The sequence below is a fragment of the Cavia porcellus genome, unplaced genomic scaffold (assembly GCF_034190915.1).
Source record: "Cavia porcellus strain 051 isolate PalLab524CR breed Dunkin Hartley unplaced genomic scaffold, mCavPor4.1 scaffold_1, whole genome shotgun sequence".
Lineage (NCBI taxonomy): Eukaryota > Metazoa > Chordata > Mammalia > Rodentia > Caviidae > Cavia > Cavia porcellus.
The window spans coordinates 163,297,195-163,322,125 of NW_026947484.1; the positions used below are offsets into that span (position 1 = coordinate 163,297,195).

At 53.1% G+C, this 24,931-nt stretch overlaps 1 protein-coding gene across 27 annotated transcripts; it reads left to right on the plus strand.

Moving 5' to 3' along the window:
- The first annotated feature begins 2,953 nt into the window (after positions 1-2,953).
- On the plus strand, positions 2,954-22,957 carry LOC134478292 (uncharacterized). 27 transcript variants are annotated; one of them, XR_010050849.1, is made up of 8 exons: positions 3,554-3,692; positions 7,607-8,248; positions 8,688-8,779; positions 9,116-9,226; positions 9,440-9,524; positions 9,644-14,041; positions 14,139-19,139; positions 21,597-22,956. XR_010050849.1 is itself a non-coding variant. In XM_063259172.1 (5 exons), coding segments are annotated over exons 1-5 (741 nt in total). In that variant the 5' UTR covers positions 2,954-3,265; the 3' UTR covers positions 9,441-10,586. The 27 variants fall into 27 exon arrangements, 6 of the variants coding, with proteins under 6 accessions (XP_063115242.1, XP_063115235.1, XP_063115275.1 ...); XR_010050843.1 differs by having other exon boundaries at positions 7,607-7,754; positions 7,889-8,034; positions 8,139-8,248; positions 8,997-14,041; XR_010050809.1 differs by lacking the exons at positions 8,688-8,779; positions 21,597-22,956 and having other exon boundaries at positions 2,960-3,692; positions 7,607-7,754; positions 8,997-9,226; ... (1 more) ...; positions 13,940-14,041; positions 14,139-14,815.
- The last annotated feature ends 1,974 nt before the right edge of the window (positions 22,958-24,931 follow it).

Consider the following 24,931-nt stretch of genomic DNA (forward strand, 5'->3'; position numbering starts at 1 on the left):
TGACAAACAGATGGGCAATGGACAGATGAATGGGATGGACAGTGGGTGCAAATGAGGCTGAGGATGAGAAAGGTGGAGCCATGGGGCTGGGGATTTAGCTCAGCAGCATAAGCACCTGCCTTGCAAGCAGGTAGTTGTGAGTTCGATCCCAGTACTGATAAAAAGGAAAAAGACAAAACAAAAAAAAGAGAGAGAGAGAGAGAGGAGCTGAAGGGACAAACAGTGAGGGAAGGAGATGGGCAGACACAAAGTGGGTGGCCGGCAGATGGACAGACAGACTTAGAGGGCGGCAGAATCGGAGCCTCTGAACTCACAAGGCGGGAGCAGCAGGGGTGGTGTCCAGTGGTGTAGGGGATATCGGGTGCCGGCTCCGCTCCGCCCTCTGCCCAGGCCGCTCCAAGCTCAGGATGCACATGCACACAGGTGTGCACTCACATGTGTGCACATGCACCCAGAACACGCACATGAGCCAGGCGGGGGCCACCTCGGCCCTCCCTGCCACCCTCCCCCAGCTGCCTACTTTCCTCCTGGAAAACCAAGGCCCCAAAAAGACCCAGGCTTCCACCCCCTGCCAGGGACTCCCACGCCCGTCCCACTCAGCGCTGCAGACTTGGGCAGGGAGAGATCCAGCCTCCTCCAACAGCCACATGTGCAGCCACAGTGCCCTCTCTGCCACACACAGTGGACAGAAATCTCCTGCCTGCTGCTCCTCCATGGGGTAACATCTCTTTTTTCTTTTTCTTTTAGGATTTTTTTAGTGCTAGGAATTGAACTCACAACCTTGTGCTTGCCAGGAAGGCGCTGGGCCACTCAGCTACGTACCTAGCCCCCTTTTTCTTGAGCCAGCATCTCGCTGTGTAGTGCAGGCTGACCCTGATCTCAAGACCTGGTCCAGGCCGGCCTCAGACTCTTGATGATCCTCCTACCTCAGCCTTCTGAGTGATGGGGCTGCCGAGCCTGAGGTTCAATTTTAATTACATGATCTAGAACTGAAACCAAAGCCTTGCAGACTTAGCATACCCTGCACACGAGCACGACTGTGCTGCCTGTTCTGTCCATATCCGTGTCCGTTTCCCTTCGAAAATCCTGCTGGCCGTGCACGTTGGCACCAGCACTTGCGTAGGCTGTGACTGGTGCTAGGCTCCACGATGACTGGACAGTTGCACACATCTGCCTCCTCAGGCCCATGGGAACCAGGTGGTCCAGGAAAGAGTCACAGCGACAGCCACCAGCCTGGACCCCTGAGCCCCAATGGACAGAGTGACCCTGGCCCAGCACCACCAGGCCCAGTCAATCACACGGTTCTCGTGGAGGTGGAACAGAGTCGCGATGTAATGTATCACATTCTCTGCAGTCTAAACTCAGTGTCTCACTCTGCACTGTGACCCCTGGAGGTAACCGGGGAACATCAGCTGCCAGAGACACAGTGGATTCTGGGCCACCTCTGTGACTTCATGGTGGTTTCTTTACCCCTGATCCAGGGCTGGAAAGAAGCTGAGAAGATGGTCCTTAGAAAAGTGGCCTAATTAACTAACAAGAAGGGTTTCCCATTAAGGACACTTCTCCATCATCACCAGAAGACACAAACTGCTTCTCACAGGCGAACAGGGAAGCTGGCCCCTCATGCCACAGCAGAACACTGCTGCTTTTATTTCTATTTACTTATTTTTGCTTGGTACTCCTGTTTTGAAACAAGGTCTCGCTATGCAGCCCAGGCTGACCTTGAACTTGCAGCAACCATCCTGCCTCAGCCTCCTGAGTGTTGGGATTACAGGGGTATGCACCATGCCTGGCTGGAAAAGAGCAACAGAATCACCCTGGTTAGGTGAAGTTTTAAAGGCAATAGTGTCTGTTTATGCAAAACACAGGGTTTGGGGTGGAGACCCTCTTCTATAAGCCTTGACACCTATGTAACTGCCTGTGTACCTGGTTTTCCTTACACAAGGCCCAAGCATCACCCCTGAGCAGTGCCTAGGACTTCGACAGTCACAGAGCTATCACTGAGAGTAGGCTGATTGGACTTCAAGGAACAAGATGCCAAGAGAAGTCTCAGAAATAAAAATGCAATCTAGCCAGGTGTGGTGGCACACACATGTATTTCTAGCACTTGGGAGGCTGAGGCAGGAGGATTTCTGCTAGTTCGAGGTTATTTTGGGCTACAGAGTGAGTTAAGACTGTGTTCCAGAGGTGCTTCCCTTTGGACACAATTGTGGAATTCCTGTCAACTCAGGCACCTCTAAGCCAGGCAGGGCTATGCTCACCTTACGACAGAAATCAGAAAGTCACATCTGGCCCAGTGAAACCTGGCAGCGCCAACCCAGTGCCCATGTAGCTTGCAGTGGAATCAGGCAGGGGTACAATCGCCGGAGGTGGCCCTGGCTGGAGATGGTTCCCGGGCTGAACAGCTCTTAGACAGAACCAGGGAGCAAGGGACACAGACTGAAACCCGAAACCAAACAAACCTCTGCTGGAGGTTGCAGGTGTGTCGGGGTTTCTGTCCCCAAGATGGGACGATGGCGAAGACACCAGGACCCTGGGCGGCGTCAAGGTCCAGTGGGACGGAGATGCCTGGGTTTCAAGAGCAGCACTGCGGCAAGGGGCGCTCTCCACCCCCTCGACTAGCTGGACCTGCAGCCCAGCTCCTGCGCCCCGTCTTTCAGAAAGGGGGGGGGGGCACTGCGAGGCTGTGTGAGCGTGGCTGGACTTGAACCTTTGAGCAGTGTCTGCTCCGTGCAGCTCTGTCTTGAGCAAGTGATCTTTTTAACATTTGTATTTGTCTTTACGTGGTGTCCGCTTCCGTTTTGCGAAAGAGCTGCTGATGTTTCTGTTTCCTGGCTTTTATTTTGCTCTTTATTCTATTTCGAGCTCCTCATCCAACAGGAACAACGTAATACTTAAGCTCAGGTGTCCGATTGAGTTCACTTAACATCATGGCCTTAAGGTGTATACATTTTCCTGCCATGACTCAAGTTTATCCTGTTGAGACAGGGTCTTGCGATGCAGTTCAGGCCGGCTGGAACTCACTGTGTAGCCCAGGCTGGGCTGGAACTTGCGGCAAGCCTCCTGCCTCAGCCTCCTGAGTGCTGGGATCACAGGCGTGCGCCAACTGGCCTGGAAAATGTACCCCTGTTTATGGTGAGGCAGGACTTCACTGTGCGTAAGCACATTTGCTCCATCCTTCCTCAGTGGCTGGGCACCCAGGCCAACTCCAGGACTGGGCCGGTGCAGCGCACTGCTGTGAACAGTGTGCGTGGGTCACCGGGGCATGACTCCTGCGCTCCTACGGGAGGAAGCCCGAGGGCACCAGCTGGTTTCAGACTCAGTGCGAATTCGCCCCGTGGGGCGCAGCGTGGGTCCCCGTCCCCCGCTGCGAGCAGCCAGGGTGCAGAGTCCCGCAGTCACCGGGCTGGGCTCTGCCCACGCAGCCGCGCAGCGCTGGGCCGGAAACCGAGGAGACAGGCGCGATCCCGAGCAGGACACGAGGGCGGACCGGGTGGATCGATGCGACAGGCGCCCGCCCCGCCCCGCCCCGCGCGCGCCTTTGTCCCGGTCACGGGACCCGGAAGCCGCCGTCACGTGCGCGCGGGATAAACACGGGAAGATGGCGCCGGCCACGCTGCGCGGCGCTGCTGCGTCACAGCGATCCTCCGCGGACCGCGGAGAGAACAAAGGCGGGGCGGCCGCCGGCGCAGGTGGGCGCGGGGCGCGGGGCGCGTGGGGGCCCGGTGCCAGAGGCGTCGCCGTCCCGTGGGCGCCGCGCGTGCTGGGGACGCGGCCTCGCGCGACGCGGTCCCTGTGGCGAGATCGGGCCGGGCCAGGGTCGGGGTCGGGGTCGGGTCGCTGTCCGGGTCCTCCCTGCGCCCCTACTCCCCGCGCCCCGCCCGTCGCTGCGCACGGAGCCGCGCTGTTTACGCCGCGCGCGGGCGGGGCCGGCGCGGTCCGGGTCGCGGCTGCTGGGGGCGGGGCGCTCCCGGCTGCCCCCCCATCCGGGCTCGGCGCGCGCACCTCCAGCGGGCCTCAGTTTCCCCCCGCATCTGCCCGCGCTTGTCACCGGCGCGGGTGCCTCTGGCGGGAGGGCGCTCTTGCCTCGGGTGCCCCGTGGGGATCCGGTCCGGTTGGTCTGAGGGGACCCCAGGCTTCCTCGACCCGGAGGGGCCGCGCCCGCCCAGCGCAGGACCCAGGACCCTGCACTCCGGGGTGGGCGATCACAGTGGGCAGCCGGGGCGTTCCCTGCCCTGCGCCCGAGCTAAACTCTTTTGGGCAGCTAGATGACGCTTCTGCTCCTGGTGAGGACCCGCTCCTCCCTCTCTCCCAGAGCGGAGCCGCGCAAGAACTGGGCCTGGACAGCTGCTTCGCTGAGTGGCGCCACCCGAGCCCAGGGCGTCTCCCAATCGGGGCACACCCAGGAGGGAAGGAGCGGAGGCCTGGTCCACAGTGCCCACTCCGACCCCAAGGACCGCTCTTCCTCCTCAGCAGCTGGATGGTGGGGGGAGAATTTGGGGTGAAGGCGCTGTCCCCCCTTCCCAGGAGTGACGCCCCCTCACCCAGAGCTGGGCCTGCGAAGTGTACAGACACTTTTGCACGCCCCTCCGAACTTGGCTTTCCTGGCCACTAAGTAGCCAGGACCCCAAAGGGTCGAGGGAATGAGAAATGTCCCCAAGTGGTTCCCCAGTGACCGCCACCTCCTAGCTCAGGGCGTAGGAAGAGAGGAGCTCGGCAGGCACTACGCAGGACCTGCCAAACTTAGACCCGGCCCGAGGGGGACGGAGGTGGAGCCTGAGCCCGGTTGCTTTGAGGATAGGTCCTCCCCTGTAGGCGGTTGGGGACCAGGCCATGCACGGGTCTGACGCACGGAGTGGTTGTGCCTTTGGAGTGTCCGCGGTAGTGAGTGCTGATGGGATTCCCCACCCGGGTGGCAGGGGCACAGCAGGGAGGGAACCTGACCCCAGGACTCTGGCCGGCTGTGCAACGAGGTGGAGAGGCTGGTGAACCATGGCTGTCACAGGGTCCGGTACCCCGTTCACCTGAGAGACCCCTGTCACCCCTGCCCAGGGTCCTGTCCTGCCCCAGGGTTGAGAGGAGGTGACCATTTCCTGAGCAGCCTTCCCGCCAGCCCTGGGTGGCTGCAGCACAGCGGGCCGGGCGTGGAATTGGAGCCGGTGTGCCGTGGGACGGGTGCAGGGCGGGACCCTGGCACTGGCTGAGCTCTCAGCTGCTGTCGCAGCCTTGCTGGCCCCGGTTCAGGGTTAGGAGAATCCAGGGACAGAAGCTGGATTGGGTCCCCAAGTGCTGCAAGGGTGGCCACTGGGCTGAAAGGCTGAGTTGTAAACTTTTAAAAATTTTTTTAGATTCTATTTTGTGAGGTAGGGGCTGGTTCTGTGGTGCAGGCTGATCTCGAACTCACTGTGTAGCCCAGGCTGGCCTTGCACTCACACAATCCTCCTGCCTCAGCCTCCAGAGAGGAGCTGGGGTCACAGGCATGCACCCCCACACTCCATTAGAATTCATTCTTGTGTGAGTCTTTGGAATACTTAACTGTTTGGAACCATCCTTGGGCATATGTGTGTCTACTTTTGAACCATAAATATTTTGAAGTCTAAATGCAGACTGTTTCTGTTGAAAATTTAGCATTGGAATTGGGGTATAAGTGTAAAATACGCTCCAGATTTCAAATACTTAACTACCAAGAAAAAGAAGAAGTGACACAGTGCGTTAATGATTTTTATGTTGGGTTTATGCTCAGATAATGCTATTTTGGCTGTACTGAGTTAAATAAAAACACACTAATTTCATCTGTTTATTTTAATTTTTTTTTGACAAGGTCTCACTATGCAATTCAGGCTGGCCTTGAGCTCACTGTGTAGCCCAGGCTGGTCTCTAATTTGCAATGGGCCTCCTGCCTCAACCTCTTGAGTGCTGGGATTACAGGCGTGAGCCACCACGCCTGGTTTTAATTTTTGTTTAAACAGGGTTACCAGAGAGCGTAAAATTACATATATGGCTTATGTTATAGTTGTTTTCTTTAAATTTGTTTTTATTTGCCACCTAGTGATGTGTTTTGTGGGAGGCAATGTGACATTGTTCTAGTTTTTTTGAGATGGGGTCTCACTAAGTAGCTGAGGCTGGCCTGGAACTCACAGAGATCCTCCTGCCTCAGCCTCTGAGTGTGGGGATGACAGTGTGATGGTCCAGTTCATATGAACAGCCCCTCCCCTTGGACTTCTCTTGCCCAGCCCTGGCCTGCAGCATTGCCCATGGTATCTGTGAATTCATTTAGCTCGAAGTTGTACACAGCACCATGGCGCCCTTCTCACTGCAGGGTCCTCCCCCTGGGGAGGTCAGGTTTCCTGAGGGGCTGTTGGGGTGTTGAGGCAGAACGTGGGGAGCAGGCGCCTGGCCTGACCTGCAGGTTGTGTTGGCACCTTGGTGACACAGCTCAGGGAAGCCCCTCCCTCCCTGCCTTCTGCCCCTGGTTTCTGCAGGCTCGTAGGTGTGGCCCTGGCAGGGGCAGAGATGAGGCTGCCCCGGCTGTGTGGTGACCTGGGGACCCACAGGCCTTTGGAGCTGATCCCTTGGTTAAGGTGCACAGCGCTGCCCAGTGCCCCAGGCCATGTGATGACCAGGTGCCACTCGGGCCTCAAGGAACTTGGGCCCCTGGAATGGAAGGAGCCAGAGTTCCTTGAGGCCCGAAGAGGCCACACTTCCTGGAAGTGACCGAGCAGGGCCCAGGCCTCAAGGACATGCCTGCACGTGCAGGAAGAGGCAAGCCCTTCCTTTGGGGGAGACAGGAAGGGTATTGGGGTACAGGTGGAAATCAGTGGGTTCCCAGCTGTGCAGACAGGCTGTGAGTGCCTGGGGGGGGATGCACCTGTGCTTCCGGGCCAGTCTGACATCTGTGCTGTCTTTGCTACAATCCCTTGGAGCCCAGCCCTCAGAGGCATTTGGAAGCCCAGGTCTCAGCCATGTGTGTCTTTGCCAAGACAAAGTCTCGCCATGTGGCCCAGGCCGGCCTTGAACTGAGAGAGATCCTCCTGCCTCAGCTTCCCTAGTGCTGGGATGAAGGGTGTGCACCACCACAGACAGGAGTGCTGGGCCGGAAAGTGGGTGCGGGGCAGGCACCCCTGAGGGAGGAATGTGTGTGAGTGTGGGAGTGTGTGTGCTTGTGTGAAGGTCACACATCCTGGGCACCATGGGATGAGATGCCCTGTCCCTGATGCTGGGCATCCTGGGCTGGTCCTCAGCTTTTCCTTGTGTAACCAATTTCTTTTCCCCTAAGGAAAAGGGAAAAAAAGCCCCTCTCACTCTAGGTTTCCTGTCAGCCTTCAGCACAGTTAGTTTTTATTTCTCAACCCTAGTTTCTGCCAGGTCCGAGCTGGTCCCCTGCAACTCCCGAGCCCCGCAGAGTTGGTGGCAGGGTACAGACACCCACACTGCGCGCTGCACAAAGTGGAAATCGCCTCTCCAGCACCTTCAGCCGCTGGCCCCTTCTCCCTCCCGCCTGGCCTGCTGGACAGAGTCCTCTCAGAGCCGGGCTAAGTGGTTCAGACTAGGGAATGTCGTTTGAAATGCCAGCGGGCTTAAACTAAAAGACACTGTGTCTTTCCAGTGCTTTCAGATACGTGGCCTTCAGTGGTGTGTGTCATGGCACCTCGAGATGGACGGGTCACCTCTGAGTCTGCAGGTCAGGGCCACGCGCCCAGGGGCACCTCCACACCTGCCAGGAGGAGTGGTTTCCCATGGCGACACAGCCTTAGGTGGGTGTAATTCTTCGTCGTCCTCTTCCATGTGGGGTCCTTCCTTGCTGGGGTGAGTTCCTGAGGTCCCCTTTTTCCTAATTCATTTAACAGGCTTTTTTCTCTTTTATTTATTTATTTATTTATTTATTTAGAGACAGGGTCTCACTATGTAGCCCATCCTGGTCTTGAAATCACTGTGATCCTTCTGCCTCAAGCCTCCCGAGTGCTGGGTTGTGGAATTATACAGCAGTATAATTCTTAAAAGAAAAATACATAGATTGAAGAAGAGATGTTTTAGGTAGATTTTGCTTTATAAAAAAATTATAATAATTCCCAGAAGAAACAAAACTGCATTTTTAAGCACGTGTTTGTAAACTGCCATTTAACTTTTCCTCCCTGGAGAGTGCTTGCAGGTCAGCCCGAGAGAAAGTTCCTTTAAAAGCTCGCCGGTGAGGCTGTGCTTTTCACTGTGCACCCTGAGCAGCCCAGACCGTCTGTCGTGGGGAGCCTTGGTGAGTGGTGGCCTTGCCCAGAGTCCTGTGCCGACCCTGACCCCTCAGCCTGGGCTCAGCCAAGGGGGTGTGGGGCGCAGGGCACGGGGCAGGGCAGGGTGGGGGGGAGCACCGCCCCCTCTGGTCCTGGGCACAGCAGGGTGGGGACAGCCGAGGCTCAGCTCCAGCTGGGGCCGGGATGCTGTCGCCCTCTCGCGTCTCTGCACTGTACTACACTGGCCAGGGCTGTACCTGGCAGGGAGGGACCGCTGGGCTGCCTGGCCCAAGGGTGTGGTTGAGGGGGACCCCAACCCTGATCATCCAGATTTCTCCCTGGTGAGCTGTGGGAAGCGGAGATCAGCTGAGCCCCTCCTGCTCCTGTGGGCCAGCGGGCACGGGCTCCAGCTGTGTCCCCACCCCGAGTTCCAACCCCAGAATATCTCTGTGCCTCTCTGCAAAGTAAGGGTCCCTGGATCCCCCAAGAGGACGGTGGGGCGCCGCTCGGGCTCCAGCAGGCACGGCCAGTGAGGCTGCCATCGGCTCTCCTCACAGGTGAGCGACGTTGGCCTCGATCCTTCTGCCACTGCCCTGGCCACCACAGTGGCACCGAACTAAGAAAGCACAGTCATTAGCTGGGCTTAGCAGTGCCCGCATCATCCCAGAGCTCAGGAGGCTGAGGCAGGAGGATCTCAGCGAGGTCAAGGCCACTCTGGGCTGTGTAGCAAGACCCTGTCTCACAAGCAAACACACAGTCCTTCTTGTCACACAGATGTCGGTGTGGCCACCAGCAGGAGCAGGAGTACATCCCCAGCGTCCAGCAGGGCCACGAGGTGTGTCCTAACCCTCCTGTCCATCCGTCCATCCATCCACCTATCCATCCATCCACAGGAGCTGTGGGCCAAATACCAGCCGGGAGACTCGGGGGTCGGTTGGTTTCCCTTCCTCTCTCAGTCAAGTGGGGAGGAGGTGGAAGCCACTGCTGGCCCTCAGGAGAGGCTGGTGAGTGAGTCATCCTTCCGCAGGAAGTCCTGGGGCCGGCAGGTGACAGCGGCACTGGTGTGATGCCAAGCCCTGGTCCACTCCCTCCCCTCCCGTCCCAAGGAGGTGGTGCCCTGTGGTCCTCCTGGTAGGGAGCTCCCACATGCATGAGGATCCTGGGAGGGGTCAAGCGGGAACCTGAACCACAGAGCTGCTTCCTCCCCCAACACACAGAAAAACCACGCAAGGGCCCTGGTGACCCACGTCTGTCATCCCAGCATGCAGGAGGCTGAGGCAGGAGGATCTCTGTGAGTTTGAGGTGGGCCTGGGCTCCATAGGGAGTTCTAAGCCAGCCTGGGCTGAGTGTAAGACCCTGCCTCGAACAAACAGGCTGCGCAGAAACCCGACTGGTGAGCTCACCGGCCTTTCCTGTTTCAGCCTCCCGCCCACCAAGGAAGAGGAAGAAGAGGAGGAGCGCGCCGTCCTGCCGGCTGCCCTGGCTCAGTTATCACAGTGCTGATGCTGTGTGCTCCAAAGGTACAGTACTGTGATAACTGAAGGATGGCAGCCACCTCGCGGCCACGCGCCCGGAGCCCACAAGGGAGGAGGGCCGACGAAGACTGCTGTGGAGGGGGCCTGCACCCTGAAACCCAAGCACCCTCCTGGCCTGAGACAGGGTTGTTCCAGGGCTTGGCCTTGGTTTGTTTCTCACCGTGCAGTTCACGCTGGGCTAGAACTCATGATGGAGCCTGGCTGGCCTCGGAGCGGGGTGACCCTCCTGCCTCAGCCTCCCCAATGCTGGAGTTGAACCAGCCCTGTGCCGTCTTGTTTTGTAACATGTCCAAGGTGGTTCATTGGCAGTGTGAAGGTGACAGTGCCAGGCTAACACTGGAGGACCAGGAAGCCTCGGGTGTTCAGGGGTCAACATAGGGAGGTACAAGTGTGCGTAAGGGGGCTGGGTGTGGTGGTGCACACCTGTGATTCCAGCACTCGGGAGGCTGAAGAAGCAGGGTCGCTGTGAGTGTGAGGCCAGCCCGGACTACAAAGTGATCACAAGGGCAGCGTGGGCTAAAAAGCCAGACTGCAGCTCACAGTGAGAATTAGGCTTCCGGAAGTGTGTGCTGCAGTGAAAGTGTGCACCATGAGCTGTACACACCTGCACTTGTCCCTGTGCTCCCAGCTCCCCCGGTGTAGCGAGGAGAAAAGCCTCTGCAGTGACCGGTGATGATATCTCAGGGTTAAATTCGTCTCCGGGAGCGGCTGTCCTGTCCCCCGAGATGGTTACAGTCAGTCTGATTCCAAAGGTGTTTACTGCTACTGCTGCTGCTGTCCCTTTTATGTGAAAATAAAGTGTAAAATTGTTCTTGTCACTAAAGAAGAACCACCCTGGTGGTGCACACTCATAATCTCAGCACTTGGGAGGCTGAGGCAGGAGGATCGCTGTGAGTTCTAGGTCAGCCCAGGCTGCATACCTAGACTCTATCTCAAAACAACAAAAAACAACCCACACTCAGTGGGTCCTGTCCTTCTCCAGCCTGGGTCTTGGGTCCCTCACCAGAACCCACACATGAATGCAGGGCCTGGGCTCAGGTAAGTGGGAATGGGTAGAGGGGACCTCGCTCTCCCCTGCAGCACCTCCTCTTGGTGGATCGAGCTCCAAAGCCGTGACACAGGCTGCGGGTGTTCACATGCCTGTGCTCATGCCTGGCCCAGGGCAGCCCAGGCATCCCCTGAGCACAAACAGGTGAGCAAGGTGTGACACAGGAAGGTGGTAGAGTATTACTCAGCCATGAAAAAGTGGCAGTTCCTCAGAGCAGCATGGTGAGCCTCTCAGGTGCCCTGTGGATAAAAGAACCCAGACTCAGCGAGGACCCATGTGTCCCCACCGGAGCCTCCAGAGCCCCTCAGGCAGCATGGGTGGCCTTGGACACCAGGTGGGCGGGAATCAGGGTCACGTGGGCCCAGACTTTGGTTGGGGGATGATGGGTACCTGGAGGTGGGTGGCGAAGCTTGTCCAGTGGTGGGAAGGGACTCAGATGCTGCAGATTTTATGCCTGTTTCACCACAATTCAAACACCTTGTGGGCCGGTGGCACTGCCACTTGTCACTTCTGCTCGCTTTCCAGGTGGCTGCTTCCCCAGGTGAGGGCAGCACCATGGCCTCCCTGGCCGTCGCTGTGGTCAGTGCTGTCACCTTCCAGTCTGTGACCCTAGATTCACACACTGCAGGGCTTGTGGGGCCATAAATGTCAACATAGCAGGACCAGAGACTTAAGAGCGGCGGGAAAAGCCTGCCGGAGATCAGAACCTGGAGTCCCCTGCAGGCTCTGCCCCTGGAAGTGACCCTGGGCAACTCCCTGACCACCACCCTAGAGCTGAGGGAGGATGCAGTCCCATGCACAAATCCATCTTGTCTACCTGACCAAGGTGGGAGGCCAGGTCCTCCTGTGGGAGATGCACTGTCAGTCTGGACAGCAACCGTGGGATTTGTTAAGTTTTGGAGACAGGGCCTCACTGTGTTGTCCAGGCTGGCATATGGCTCCCAGACACCCTCCTGCCTCAGCCTTGGAGTGCTGAGACCACAGCTTCTTGGAGCAGCTGGCCACCGTAATGGCCACACTGAGTGAACCTGTTCCTTCTGCCTCATTGCTTGGCGAGACTGCAAGCTTGGGATGTTTCTGCCCATTGGGTAGCTGATTTTTTTTCCCCTAAAGGTTTCTTTAAAAACCATCCTGCCACCATGCCTGCCAGCACTCAGGAGGCTGAGACAGGAGGGTCCCTGTGAGTTTGCAGTCAGCCCAAACTATATAGCAAGACCCTGCCTCAAAAACAGGGGAAAGAAACCAGTGTCCTTCGCCACAGACTTGGCCTCTTCAATCTGGGTTCAGGCCAAGCAAACTGGTCAGGAGCGTCTTTCACAAACCGGACCTAGCTCCACAGCAGCCCTGACCCATGGATTGTACCAGGTCACACCACAGAGGTGGCCGGCCATCTTCCTCTCCAGTTTCGGCCTCACTGCCGCCTGCTTCACAGATCTGCACTGCATTCACCCGGCCTCGGTCCCCGGCTCAGAGCCCTGCAGCCGGGCTCACTGAGCTACATGCATGTGTTCAGTGCGGGGGATTCCTCTCACTGGAATGGAGGACACAGCTGATGGGTGGGTTTGGGTTTTTTTGTGTGTATGAGACCGCCTCACTATGCAGTCCAAGCTGACCTCGAACTCACTGTGTAGCCCAGACTGGCCCCAAACTCCTGGCCATCCTCCTGTCTCAGCCTCCCAAGTGCTGGGGTTATAGGTATGTGCCTCCACCCCAGGCCAGCTGATGTGTGGTGCATGCAGGCTGCTATGGTACTTTGATCTCTGGTGGGGCAATGAGAAATGAGGTGCTGAAAAGTGAAGAGGAGCCAGACCTGGTGTGGCCCTGTCATCCAGTTACTTGGGAGGCTGAGACAGGAGAATCTCTGGAATTCAGGAGTTTAGGGCCAGCCTGGGAAATACAGACCATGACTTTAAAAAATAAAGTCCTCAGTGGGTCCAGTTAGTATTCGTGGTCATTTCCAGCTACTGTCCTTGAAAGTCAAATTACAAAATCACTTCACAACCTGTCACTTGGAGCTTCTCTTTGCACTTTGAAACGAGGACCTGGGTCAGTCAGGCCGCTGTGGGAGGAACCTTGCACCTCCCCCAGTCCTCCCGGGACTGAAGAGCTGGGCCACTGTGGGCTCCAGGTAACAGGCTTTCAGCCACGGTGGTTCAGGCTCAGGTCTTGAGGGAAGACTCGAGTTTGCAAGTTCAGCTGGGCATGGCAGCACATGCTAGCAATCCTAGCATTTGAGAGGCTGAGGCAGGAGGATCACCACAAGTTAAGGGCAGCCTGGGCTGCAGGGTGAGACCCTGTGTGAAAAAAAACAAACCATAAATAGTCCCTACTTTCCGTGGCCCAGCTTCCCAGATGTCATCTGGGCTGCATTGGTGCCTTGGTCCCCACAGGAGAGATGGACAGAGGTCACCGCCCATCTCACTGGCCCTTAGTGCAAATCCCACTCCTGGGCCCAGAAGCTAAGACGAGGGGTGGGTGCCTGCCTTCATGGGAAGAGGAGAGTGACCAAGAGGCCAGGGCATGGGCACCGATGCTTTTTGTCTTAGTTACTTTTCTCTCCTTGCTGAGACAAAATTCCCAAAGCCTCTCCTGTGCAGCTGCCCTGTCCGACATTGTCCACCCTAACACGGAAGTCACATTGCCAGTACAGGGCCAAGGGGCCCAGGGCAGCTGCTGGTGTCAGAGAAGGAAACTCAGAGGTCGTTTACTCGGCTGCTTTTCAGGTTGTGGCTCAGGTCATTTAAGCGTGCTTGCCGGGTATGATGGTACATGCCTGTCATCCCAGCACAGAGAGGCTGAGGCAGGATCGCTGCAAGTTCCAGGCTAATGTAGACTCCATAGTGAAACTTGACTCTAGTGAGACCCTGTCACACACACACACACACACACACACACACACACACAAAAAAAAAAAAAAAAAAAAAAAAAAAAAACCCAGAAAAAATTTTTTAAGCAATGGCAAAGTTTAATTGAAAGTCACAGTGAAGTGTAAGAGAGACAAGCAGAGTGAGCTCGGGCTGAGTCAGGGGAAAGCAGGGTGAGGGCGACCACAGGCCACAGGCAGGCTGTGGCAGAGGAAGCCAGGGCAGCCGAATGTAACACGTCCTAAAAACCCTTGCTCTCATTTTGCCCAGATGACCACCCGGTTCTCACCACCCCGGCATCCCCTCCCTGCCAAGCAAGGACCTGCAGGGAAGTGCGCTCCAGGGCCTCAGCGGGGCGGCCAGAACCTCTGGGTGAGCACATTCGGAGCAAAGGCCGGATGGCAAGGTTTGTGGCTGTGCGTCCTAGTAACTTTTTAAAATCGGAACATTTCCCATTTTCTGATCACAGCTCGAGGTCTGCTGCCATGTGTGTCTGAGCAACTCTGGACCAGGAACTGGGCCGCAGCAGCCTGGCCGTTTGTGTCACCTCCTCAACTGTGGAGCTGGGGAACAGACCATGGATCACAGATCTGGGGCCCAGGGTGACGCAGTCACCTGTCCACAGCAGTCGGGGTGGGGCAGGGATGAGTGCCCGGCCGCTGTGTCCTGTTGGGCTTCTCCCTCCACACCATTCTGAGGAGCAACAGTGTTGCTGGGTGGGGGTTAGTGAGTGAATACTATGTGCCAGTCTGGCATGTGATGGGCAGGAAAGGGGTACAGTGGCTCGTGTTCTGCTCCTCTCAGGTCCACCTTCATAGCTGAGTGGCAGCAGAGACCCGGGCTTCGGCCCACTACCTCTACCTTGAGCCCCGAAGTTTTGAGTACAGACTTAAAAACTCTTGTAGCAATGTGATGGAGTAATTCTTTTTTTAGTCTTTTTGAGACAGGGTCTCGCTATACGGTTCAGGCTGGCCTTGAGCTTACTTTGTAGCCCAGGCTGGTCTCAAACTCACAATAATCCTCCTGCCTCAGCCTCCGGAGTGCTGGGATTACAGGCATGAGCCACTACACCCAGCAGACAGAGTAATTTTATGTCTGTCGAATGTGATAATAAAAATACTGGCTTCAATTTGTTTCTCTCAAAAATGTCCTGAACTTTTTAATTGTATTTTTGTAGACAGACTGAAAACAAGAACAGGCTGATCTTTCACCGTGGGTCACATGAGAAACCCTGGCAGGGATGCAGCTGAGCCCACATCCGCGCCCCTCAATGTCTGTTAGTGCTGGTCCGGTGCTGAGGGGTCACAGCTGTCCCTGAAAGGGGCAGATTGCTAGACCTGGCCCCTGCAGCAACAGAGGGGTGACTGCGTCCTCCACAGTACTTGGAGGACCTCCAAGCCTGGCCGAGAGTCCCTGGTGTTGGGGCTGCTGGCACCAGTGAACACCCAAAGCCCTGTTTACTCTGGAATTTGCAAGAGTGGGTGGGGCGAGATGAACTGGGGTTTTCCCCTCGGGACTATAGGGGGTCTTTCCTGACACAGAGGCCCCTGTGAGAGAGTCCAGTGGCAAACAGAGGAAATCCTCCTCTCCCAGCTTCCCAGTCTGCGTGGCCAGGGAGGAGACAGAGATGCTGGGCCAGGTGTGCTGGCAAGGGGCAGGGCTGTCTGGGTGACCTGCTGGCTCCCTGCAGGAGAGCCCTCTTGGGGCACCTCACCCATTGGTCTCTGGCAGGTTGCTGGAATCTTCTGGAATTCCCAGGACCTCAGCCAAGGAGTCGGAGGCCGAGCGCAGCAGAGCATTAATGAGTTGAGTGTTTCCTTATGTTGTCCTGGTTTGTCCTCCCATTGAGTGAGCTCGTCCAACTCCTTGCACCATGTGACCGTGGAATGCACCCTCCAGAGAAATACGGCCTTGTTTTTCATTCTGAGCACAATGGAAAGATTTGAAAATTGTACCGATGATGCTAATAATAAGAGCTAGCCGTGCATGCTGTGTGACTGCTTCACCTGGCCCTGTATTTATAGATGTTGTTTTCTGTTTTGTTTTTGTGGTGCTGGGGTCAGATCTATGGCCTTGTGTATGCTGAACTACATCCAAACCCCTGCACGTTTGTCCACCTTTTTGTTTTTTAAGAGATAAGGTCCTAGTGTATTACCCAGGTTGGCCCCAAACTCCTGGGCTTCGTGATCTTACTGCCTGAGCCTTCTGAGGCCCCTAGCTATGTATGTGTCATGGTGGTCAGCTATTTATTATTGCTGGTCAAATGAGAGGGAAACTAATCAAAAACAAGGTCACTCGTCCTGCCATGGCTCAGCTCCAGCAGGCGCCTGTGTGTATTTGGTTATTAGGAGGTGGTGGTGCTGGGGATTGAATCCAAGACCTTCATGCTGCACTAGATCTCCAAACCACTTATTTTTTTGTTTGAGACAGGGCATAACTAAGTTTCCCAGCCTGACCTCAAACTATCTGTGATCCTCCTGCCTCAGCCTCCTGAGTGCTCAGAGTACAGGGGTGCACCACCATGTCCAATGAGACCCACGCTCTTAAAAAGAATAAGAACATACTGAGTTGATGGCCAGCTTGAACTGCATAACAAGAACACCAGAAATTTAAAAAAAGAACCAAAGTTTGCATTTCAAAATAGAATCAGTCTGTAATATTTTGAAATTCACTTTTGTTCACTGGAGAATTATCCAAGCTGTGGTACAGGTTTTATCGTTATTATCTAAAGCCCAGGCATTAAAATGTAATTCTTACTTAATCTGAGCTTTAAATCTTCACTGTTTGTGTATTCACTTGGTGATTCTGGTCTGTACCCGGGGCTGCGCAAGGCACAGCTCTGGCCAATTGCTGGTGTGCAGGCCTCCTCTCACCTCAGTGTGGACCTCGGTGCAGTACCAGAGCTGCTGTTCTGCTCCATCCCAACGGAGGCTGCGTCCCCATCCCGGGACCACTTCCAGCACCAGCAGTTGCTGGCTCAGGGTTGCAGTGGGCTCAGTCCGAGGTCGGCTGCTCTGAGTCCAGAGATGCACTGTGCAAAGGCCCTGCGGAGGCACAGCAGCCGGGAATCAGCGAGAGGAGGAGGAGGTGCGTACCCCACCCCAGGAGCACCCTGAGTGGAGAAGAGCTCTAATGGCCAGCAAGGTAGAGCACTTGAGTCCCTGAGGGAGGCACAGGAAATGGTCCCTGGGAGGCAGCGCCCCGGTTTTCCAGTGTGGACATTGAGAAGGGTGCATCAGGGCGCAAGGGAATTCACTGCATTAAGGCAGCATTAGTGGGGGCCCCACCTCGGAAAAGCGTCTCTCCCCTGTGGCTGGCATGGTGACACAGCAGGATGACAAATGTCTCATTGTTCCCCCTGGTGCCTTAATATTCAGAGGATGTCTGCTGCCACGTGCTTCTCTGTCCCCTGGTCACCTGGTCACCTCTAACTTCAGGTCACTGCTGTTTCCTAATGCTGTCTTAGGTCATTGGCTCAGGTTCGTGCTGGGTGTGCTGGTGCTCAGGAGGATCACAAGTTCAAGACCAGCCTAGGCGAAGCTTAGCGACATAATGAGAACTTGTCTCAAAATCTAAAATTTAAAGAGGAGGGGCTGGGGACATGGGTCAGTGTGAAGGCCCTGAGTCCAAACCCCAGTACCAAAGACAAAGCTAATTGTAAGCTGAAGTGAGATTTTCTTCCAAGGTCTGTGACGTGTGCTTACAGACCACAATGGCCTTGTTGAAGTTTGAATGAAGCCTATGCAGTGTGTGTGGAAGAGGCGGGAAGTCCAGATGGGCGTGGGCACCCACGGCTGCTTCCTGGTCACTGACCCTTAGCTCTAGTTTTCAAGGCTGAGCATTTCTGTTAGGCCTTATTTCAGGAAATACAGAATGCAAATTGATTTTTTTTTTTTTTTCTTTTTGAGATAGGGTCTCCCTATGCAGTTCAGGCTGGCATTGAGCTCACTTTGTAGCCCAGGCTCGTCTCAAACTTGCTACGAACCTCCTGCCTCAGCCTCCCAGGTGCTGGGATTACAGGCGTGCACCACCACGCCCAGCTGACTTTTTTCCCACTTTTTGCCTTTTCTGATTATATTGAGATGGTCACCTGCTTTTCCTTGCATCTGTTTAGATGTCAGATTACTTTGACTCCATTTTGAATATTCAACCAATGTTACATTCTTAGGATAACTTTAGTGGTTATATATAACATCCTTTCATGTCCCTAGGCTTGATTTGCTAACCTTCTGTTTCATATTTCATAGTTTATATTGATAGGTCAAATTAACCCGTAATTACATTTTGTTCTTCTGTCCGAGAGGAATTTAAACATCATATGATGAGCTTGTGAGTTCTTCTCTGTTTATGTTTTTATGTGCCACTAGAATATTCTGCTTATTAAAATAATAGTAGAATTACTTTAAAACCTTCGAGCTGTGGTGTTTTCTCTGTGGTGTTTCCAGGAATTATTCAACCTATGTATACCTCGGTCATAGTACTACTTTACATTTAGTATCACTTCATGACTTGCTATTTTTCCCTAGGCAACTAGCCTGTTAACAGGCTTTCTCACACACTTCGGTGTTGGACCTTATTACGGATTCTTTTTTCATTTGGTACCAGGAGTTGAACTCAGGACCTTCCACTTGCCGAGCAGACACTGGGCCTCTGAGCTGTGTCCCCGGCCCTGGACACTTACCTTCTGAAGTCTACGACTTCTGGAATAATTCACCCCTTCACTGTTCGGATTGGTGTTTGTGCGTTCTCTTCCTCTCCTTTCTCTTTCATACATCTCGAGATTCAAATAAGCTCTACTGATTTTTATTTACTGATAAGCTCTACCGATTATTATCTGAGTGTTCTCAAAGAACCAAATGTTCACTTTCTTGGGCTTGTCATATGCTGTCTAATTTCATTCATATCTTTCCCTTCTTACTTATTTTATTCTGAGTTTTTCCTGTTTGTTTTGTTGTCTGTTTCTAATATCCGGAGATGAAGTCGACTTTTTTTTCTTTTCTGAAATAATATTTAGGCTATAAATAAACCCTCTACGCACTTTTTTGCACTTTTGAGCTATATGCTAAAAGTTTTTAATATACAGGGTTTTTTATTACTCAGTTCACAATTTTTTAAATTTTAAAATTTTAATCAGCATGTATAAATAGGACACATTTTTAGGACTCACAGTGCATTTTTACATGTCTGTTGTAGTCAGGAAAAGGATTTAACATAGGATACATCATTTACAGGATTATTTTATCGTATTCACCCAGGGTCAAATGCAAAAGAGTGCAGGAGATCTGTCCACCCACTAGAGACCCAGAGAATCCAGCCAAGGGCTTGGATCCCACAGCAATGTCCTGCATGAGACCAGCTGAAGACCCAGAGCCCATGACAGTGCCTCTCATGAGTCCAGCTGGAGGCCTGGAGCCCACGATAATGATTCATGCAAGTCTGTTTTACGATTCTGCACTGGGAAGGATCCAAGGTCAGTGATACAAACTAGAGAGTGTGTGCCAGCAGGTGATCTGTGCCAGCAGGCTGGGGGTCTGCACTGGAGCCAGGAAGTGGTGCTCAAGGTGAGGCCCGGAGCTCTCTCAAAGAGACCCACAGCCGTCCTCAGTAATGGTGAGGACCCAGTCTCCAACCACAGTGGGGGCAGCCGAGTTAACATGAGGAGGCCAGAATGCCGAGCTCCTCCAGGGGCACCACCAGCACCCTCTTCCCCACCTGCTCTGCTTTTCTGCTGCTGGCTACAATCCTCAGGGGGCCTTCCGTACCCAGCACCACGCTGACTCAGTTCTGCTGGGTGTTGCAGGGTGACCACCAGTTAATCCACCACAATGTGCTTATTTCTAACATTATTTCTCCTTTGATCCATGATTTATTTGGAAGCTAATCCAAGCTAAATCCCCAGCTGTTTTTAATATATAAGCCATCTAGTTTGAGTTTAACTTAATATGAGTCCATCTCTGCAATGATCTCTGCAAACTTTAGAATATTTTTCTGATGTTTTTGAATCTAATATGCCATCTCAATTAGGTTAATTTTATTAATCATCCATTTTTAAAATCTTCTCAATCTTCTCATTTTATCAATTAAATATATAGTTAAAACTATATAAGATATATTTTTGAAATGTCCATGTAATTGTTAATTTTTTTATTCTTCCCTATAACACTTCTGATTTTGCCTTGTGTAATATGAGACCACCTTACTGGGACGTACACATTTTACACTGTGGTGCCTACAGTATAGTTTAGTGGCAAAGCATTGGCATAGCATACTTGAGAACATAGGTTTGTTCCTGGCACCAATAAACTTACAATTTGTAAGGTAGACTACATTTACATTGTTACAAAATGATTTTCTATACTTTAGTAATCTTTTAATATAGAATAAGCCAGGTATGATGGTGCATATTTATAATCCCAGACTCCGAGGAGGCTGAGGCAGGAGACTTGAAATTTTGAGCCCAGCTCCAGTAACTTAGCAAGACCTTGCCTCAAAATAAGGGCTGGGGGTATAACTTAGTGGTAGAGAATTGTCCAGCATGCCCCAGGCCCTGGGTTCTATCAGTAACACCCACATGCACGCACTCACATGCATGCCCACCCGAAGTTACAATTCTAGGGGTTTTTTTGTACCAAAAACTCAGAACCTTGTGCTTGCCAGGCAGGCACTCTGCCATTGAGCTAAATCCCCGGCCCTATTATACCTATTAAGTGTAAAGTTCAGTCACCACGAGTCTTTCATTGCCTCACATGCAAACTGAAATGTGAAAACAAGCACCCTGCCCCTTTCCCCAGCCTCTGGCCAACTCCAACCTGCTTTCTGTCTCAGTTCATCTCTTCACAGTCCTCAGAACCAGGAGAAAAGCAACTAAGAATTATCAAACACTCTAGATCCAACCACCTCTGAAAACGCCCACTTCTATGGCTGCTTGAGGCTTTGGGGGGAGGTCTAGACATGGCTATAGCATTCCCGCTGGGTCCCCAATGATCCATGCACATTCTTCATGCAGAGGCATTTAGTCCATCTCTAAGAGTTGTCCAAGGCCTCACAGTTCCAGCATTGCTGAAAAGCCCAAGTCCAAAGTCTCCTCTGAGCTGTAAGGCAAATTCTTAACTGTGAGCCTCTGTGCAAACAAGAAGAAAGTTAAACACTTCTAATATACCATGGCAGAAGATAGATGTTTCCATTCCAAAAGTTACTAACAGGGGGCTACAAGCAAATGGGATGAAAGTGAGACCAGAACCCAGCAGGGCAAACGTTAAATCCTGCAGCTCCACATCCAGCATCATTGGCAACCTAAAGCAAGATGTGAGCTCCAAAGGGCTTGGGTGGCTCCACCCCAGGGCACTTCCATGGTTGTAGCTCCCATGGTTTCCTCTTGGACCTTTTCTGCTCCCTCCTTACAGTTTTTTCTCAGACAATCCACATTCCTGGCTTCTCCATATTTGTGGGGTCTCCACTGCACCTCTGGCTTCACGTACTGCCCTCTCAGGGGCATAGTGCCTGGCTTCCCAGGCCTTCTTTTGAAATCCGGGTGGAAGTTTTTTAAGCCCCCAACTCTTGCATCTTGCATGTGCCTAAAACCAGCACCACATGGATGATCTCAAAGTCTGCTGCAGTAGCTGGAGCAGGAGCCAGGCTTCCTTCTCTTTTGGCTGCAGGGATCAAGTGCCTGGATTGCTGGGCACTGATTCCAGTCCTGAGGCCACTTCCCTAGGCCACGGCCATTCTGGAACAATGTGTTCTGGGGCTTTCTTCCCAAGGCGGAGCCTTTCTGCTTTACAACACTGAGGCTGCGAGGGCTGCGAGGGAGTCCTGCTGGTTCTTGTGATGTCTTCGGGCCATTTTTTCTGTCATCTTCTCCTGAAATACTTGGTTTTCCTTGCTAGTCTGTTCAGCAACCAATTTCTCCTCTGTTCTGTCTTTGCAGGGTGTAACTTTACTGGAGCTCCCTTGCTGGCCAAACTCACCATGTTTTGAAACATCTTGGTGGGATCTTCACTCTTCAGTCTCAAGCTAGATTTGGCTAAAAGCAGCCATGCCACCACTCAACATCCGACTGCCTGGAAATTTCTTCTGCAAGATCAATTAGTCTGCCACCCTTAATCTCAGTCTCAGGCAAAGTCTCTGCACAGAAGCAGAATGCATACAAACTTTCTGCCAAGCCACAACACACATAGTTTGGAGTCTAAGAGCCAGAGCAATACTTCTTCCCAGTGGAAACCTCCAGAGCCTGGTCTTTCCTGCCAGGATTTCTCTCAGCCTTCTGGTCTTCTGAGCTCTAGGCAGTGTCTCCTATCAAGTACAGTCTAAGGCATCCCAGCCCTACTTTTTCATCTTTCCGGACTCTTTTTCTTCCCACCAGCCAGTTCCAAAGGCTCCTGAACCACACGGTCAGGCATAGCCACAGCAACAACCCAAATTCTGTCTTAGTTACTTTTCTCTGCAGGCCAAGACAAAGTAGCTGATACCCAAAGCCAAAGGGGAAAAGAGCATTTAGCTCACAGTTTGTAGAGGTTTTACTCTATCATTGGCTGGCTTCTAAGACAGGGTGGCACAGCAGAGGAGAAACAATTCATGGTGGGCAAAAGTCAGCAAAGCAAGGCACAAGACAAGCCTCTTCCTGTCCCTTGCGTCATGTGCAGGTTGCGGGATTAGGGTGGTGCTAACCCAGCCCGTGGACTGACTCAGTAATCCCTCACCCTGAACCCCAGCACTGCACCAGGAATCAACTGCACACTCTAGATCCAGCCACCTCCAAAAGAGACCCACTGGTGACCAAAGGAGGCTTTGGGGGGACATTGAGACACAGCCACAACTCTTGTGAGTGCAAGTTGACCATCTGTGCTCGGAGTTCTGGCCTTGTGAGGGCTCCCAAGGGGCCCCGGGTAGTCCTGGTCACCAGCAGCCCCACCCTGCTGCGTGACCACACCACGTGGTCACCTGCTGGGCACCAGGCTTGCTCCGGCCTTGGCTCTGAAGTCACACAGCTCTGTGAGACCTGCTTTCCACTCGAGGCCACAGGGCAATGGCTCATTTAGCTCCCTGAGGAACTGCCTGACAGCAGTCAAAGTATCTCTGTCCTGAGGCTTGTTTCAAAATGTTTTATTAATGTAAGAATGTTCACTGTTTTTTATCATATCTCTGGTGTATGTCAGTTTCCATTTTTAACTTTCAGCCTATTTAAATACATACTTTTTTATCCAGCCTGAAAATCTTTGTCTTGTCTCCATCTGTCTTTTGAGACAGGGACTCACTATGTAGCCCAGGTTGGCCTTGACTCACAGCGATGCTCCTGCCTCAGCCTCCTGGGTACTAGAATGACAGCCATGTACCACCACACTCAGCAAAACCTTTATGCCTTAATTGAAACTTGAAATGCATGTTTTAATTTGTGTTAACAATCATTTCAGACCTCTGCCCCTCTTTGCTCTCTCCGTTTCTTTTCTCTCATTTTGGGTTATTTCACCATTCTCCTTTTCTCCTTCAGTGGCGTCGAGCATGGATGCTCTGTGCACATCCCCCTGAGACCTTGGCCTGGAAATCAGGCCCCTCATGAGTTGGTGACGTCATTCCTGGGTGGGGGCTGCCGGGCGCTGCACATGCTCCCTAGTGCGGTCTTTTCTAACGCAGTGCTCGGACTCTTTGTATCCCACTCTCTCTCCCATCTTTTAAGACATCGTTGGTGCTGCCTCAGGCCAACGTTGTGTGGTCTCTTGTTGGCCACGCTCTGCATTTCACTCTGTCTCACACCTCAGGGCTTTTCTAAGGTCACGATGTTTCTTCAGGGATGGTATCTTTCTCTTTTTTGAAAAAAAAAAAATCACAGAACTTGATTAAAAGACACGCAATGCCCGAGTCAAGCAACATACATCACTGTTGTGAGGAAACTCTCTTCCTCCTTCATTAAGCCCTGGGATTGACCTCAGGGCCTTTGCACTGAACAGCAGTCATTATAAAACAGGCTCGCTAAGCCACTACATTGCTCAGGCTGGGCTCAGTCTTTCAGTCCTCCTGCCTCAACCTCCCAAGTGCTGAGATCACAGGCATGCACCGACACACCTGCTTCCGTTTGAGGCATCCTTGTATATGCGGGTCACATATTGTGGTCACATCTACCCCTTCAGCCTTCTGCAACCCTACCCTGCCCTCCCTCTCACAGAAGAATGAACTCCCTTTTATGATGGTCCAGGAGCAGTGTCTTTCTTTCGGCTGCTTCTCTATGCACGTCTAGGCCCAGGCTTATCCCTGAGAGAACTTCCATCAGGAAGATGATGGTAGGCTAGCAGCCACCTCCCACACCCCGTGGAGGATGTCACCACACTGTCATTTTGTCACTGCAGAGAACAGACACACAGGCCAGCAAGGGCTCTGCCACAGAGCCACACACCTGGCCCATCCCACCACTATGTGCCTGCTTGGAAATGCACGGCTGTGATCCCAGCACTCACGAGGCTGAGGCAGGAGGATGGCTGTGAGTTCAAAGCCATCCTGGGCTGCAAAGTGAATTCAAGGCCAGCCTGACCTGCATAGCAAGACCCTATCTGAAAAAGGCAAAAAAAAAAAAAATATATATATATATATGTGTATATATAGATACACACACATATATATCTTAGTTTGGACATCAGAAACTGATTTTTAACTCTTTTAAAACCTGTTTTATTAATTGAACTTTCCACATACCACCTTCAAGACAGTGGACACTTTAGGCTAAATGAAGATGCTACCAAATGCATGAAAATGTGAAAGAGAACACAATAATAAATCCCTTATATAGGCAAGTATCTATACACATGTACGGACATATGTGTAAAAATATGTGTATTTGTTAGCTACTCTTGTGTTAGCAAATTATTCTGATACTGAGCTCAAAACAACAAACACTTATTAGCGCACAGCCTGGGCACGGTGAATTTGGAAGGGCTTAGGGCTTGGAAGGTACAGTCCAGAGTGTTGCTGAGCCAAGGCCTGGCTGAGCTGAACCAGGAAACTCCAGCCTCCTGGTGGCAGGAGCCCAGGCCGCCTGCTGGCTGCAGGCCTCAGTGAGGGGCTCAGGACTCGACCAGTGGCCCCCTTCATAGCAAGTAGAGACACATGCACAGACAGACAGCCGGCATAGGGACATGCCTACTTTCCAAAGTCACAGGCTGCCACCTTTGTTTCACTGAAATGGCTAGCAACCCAGCAGATTCTCCAGGGAGGGGAACTAGGCACTGTGTCTGGAAGTGAACGTCAGACCACTTTCAGACATTTTAAACCACC

Bases quoted from the DNA above. Each gene is read 5' to 3' on its own strand.
- LOC134478292 (XM_063259148.1), top strand. From the start codon at position 3,266: ATGACTCCTGCGCTCCTACGGGAGGAAGCCCGAGGGCACCAGCTGGTT. The intron at 3,693-7,606 runs GTGGGCGCGGGG...GTGTCTTTCCAG, and splicing joins CGGGGCGGCCGCCGGCGCAG to TGCTTTCAGATACGTGGCCT. The intron at 7,755-8,996 runs GTGGGTGTAATT...CTTGTCACACAG, and splicing joins CCATGGCGACACAGCCTTAG to ATGTCGGTGTGGCCACCAGC.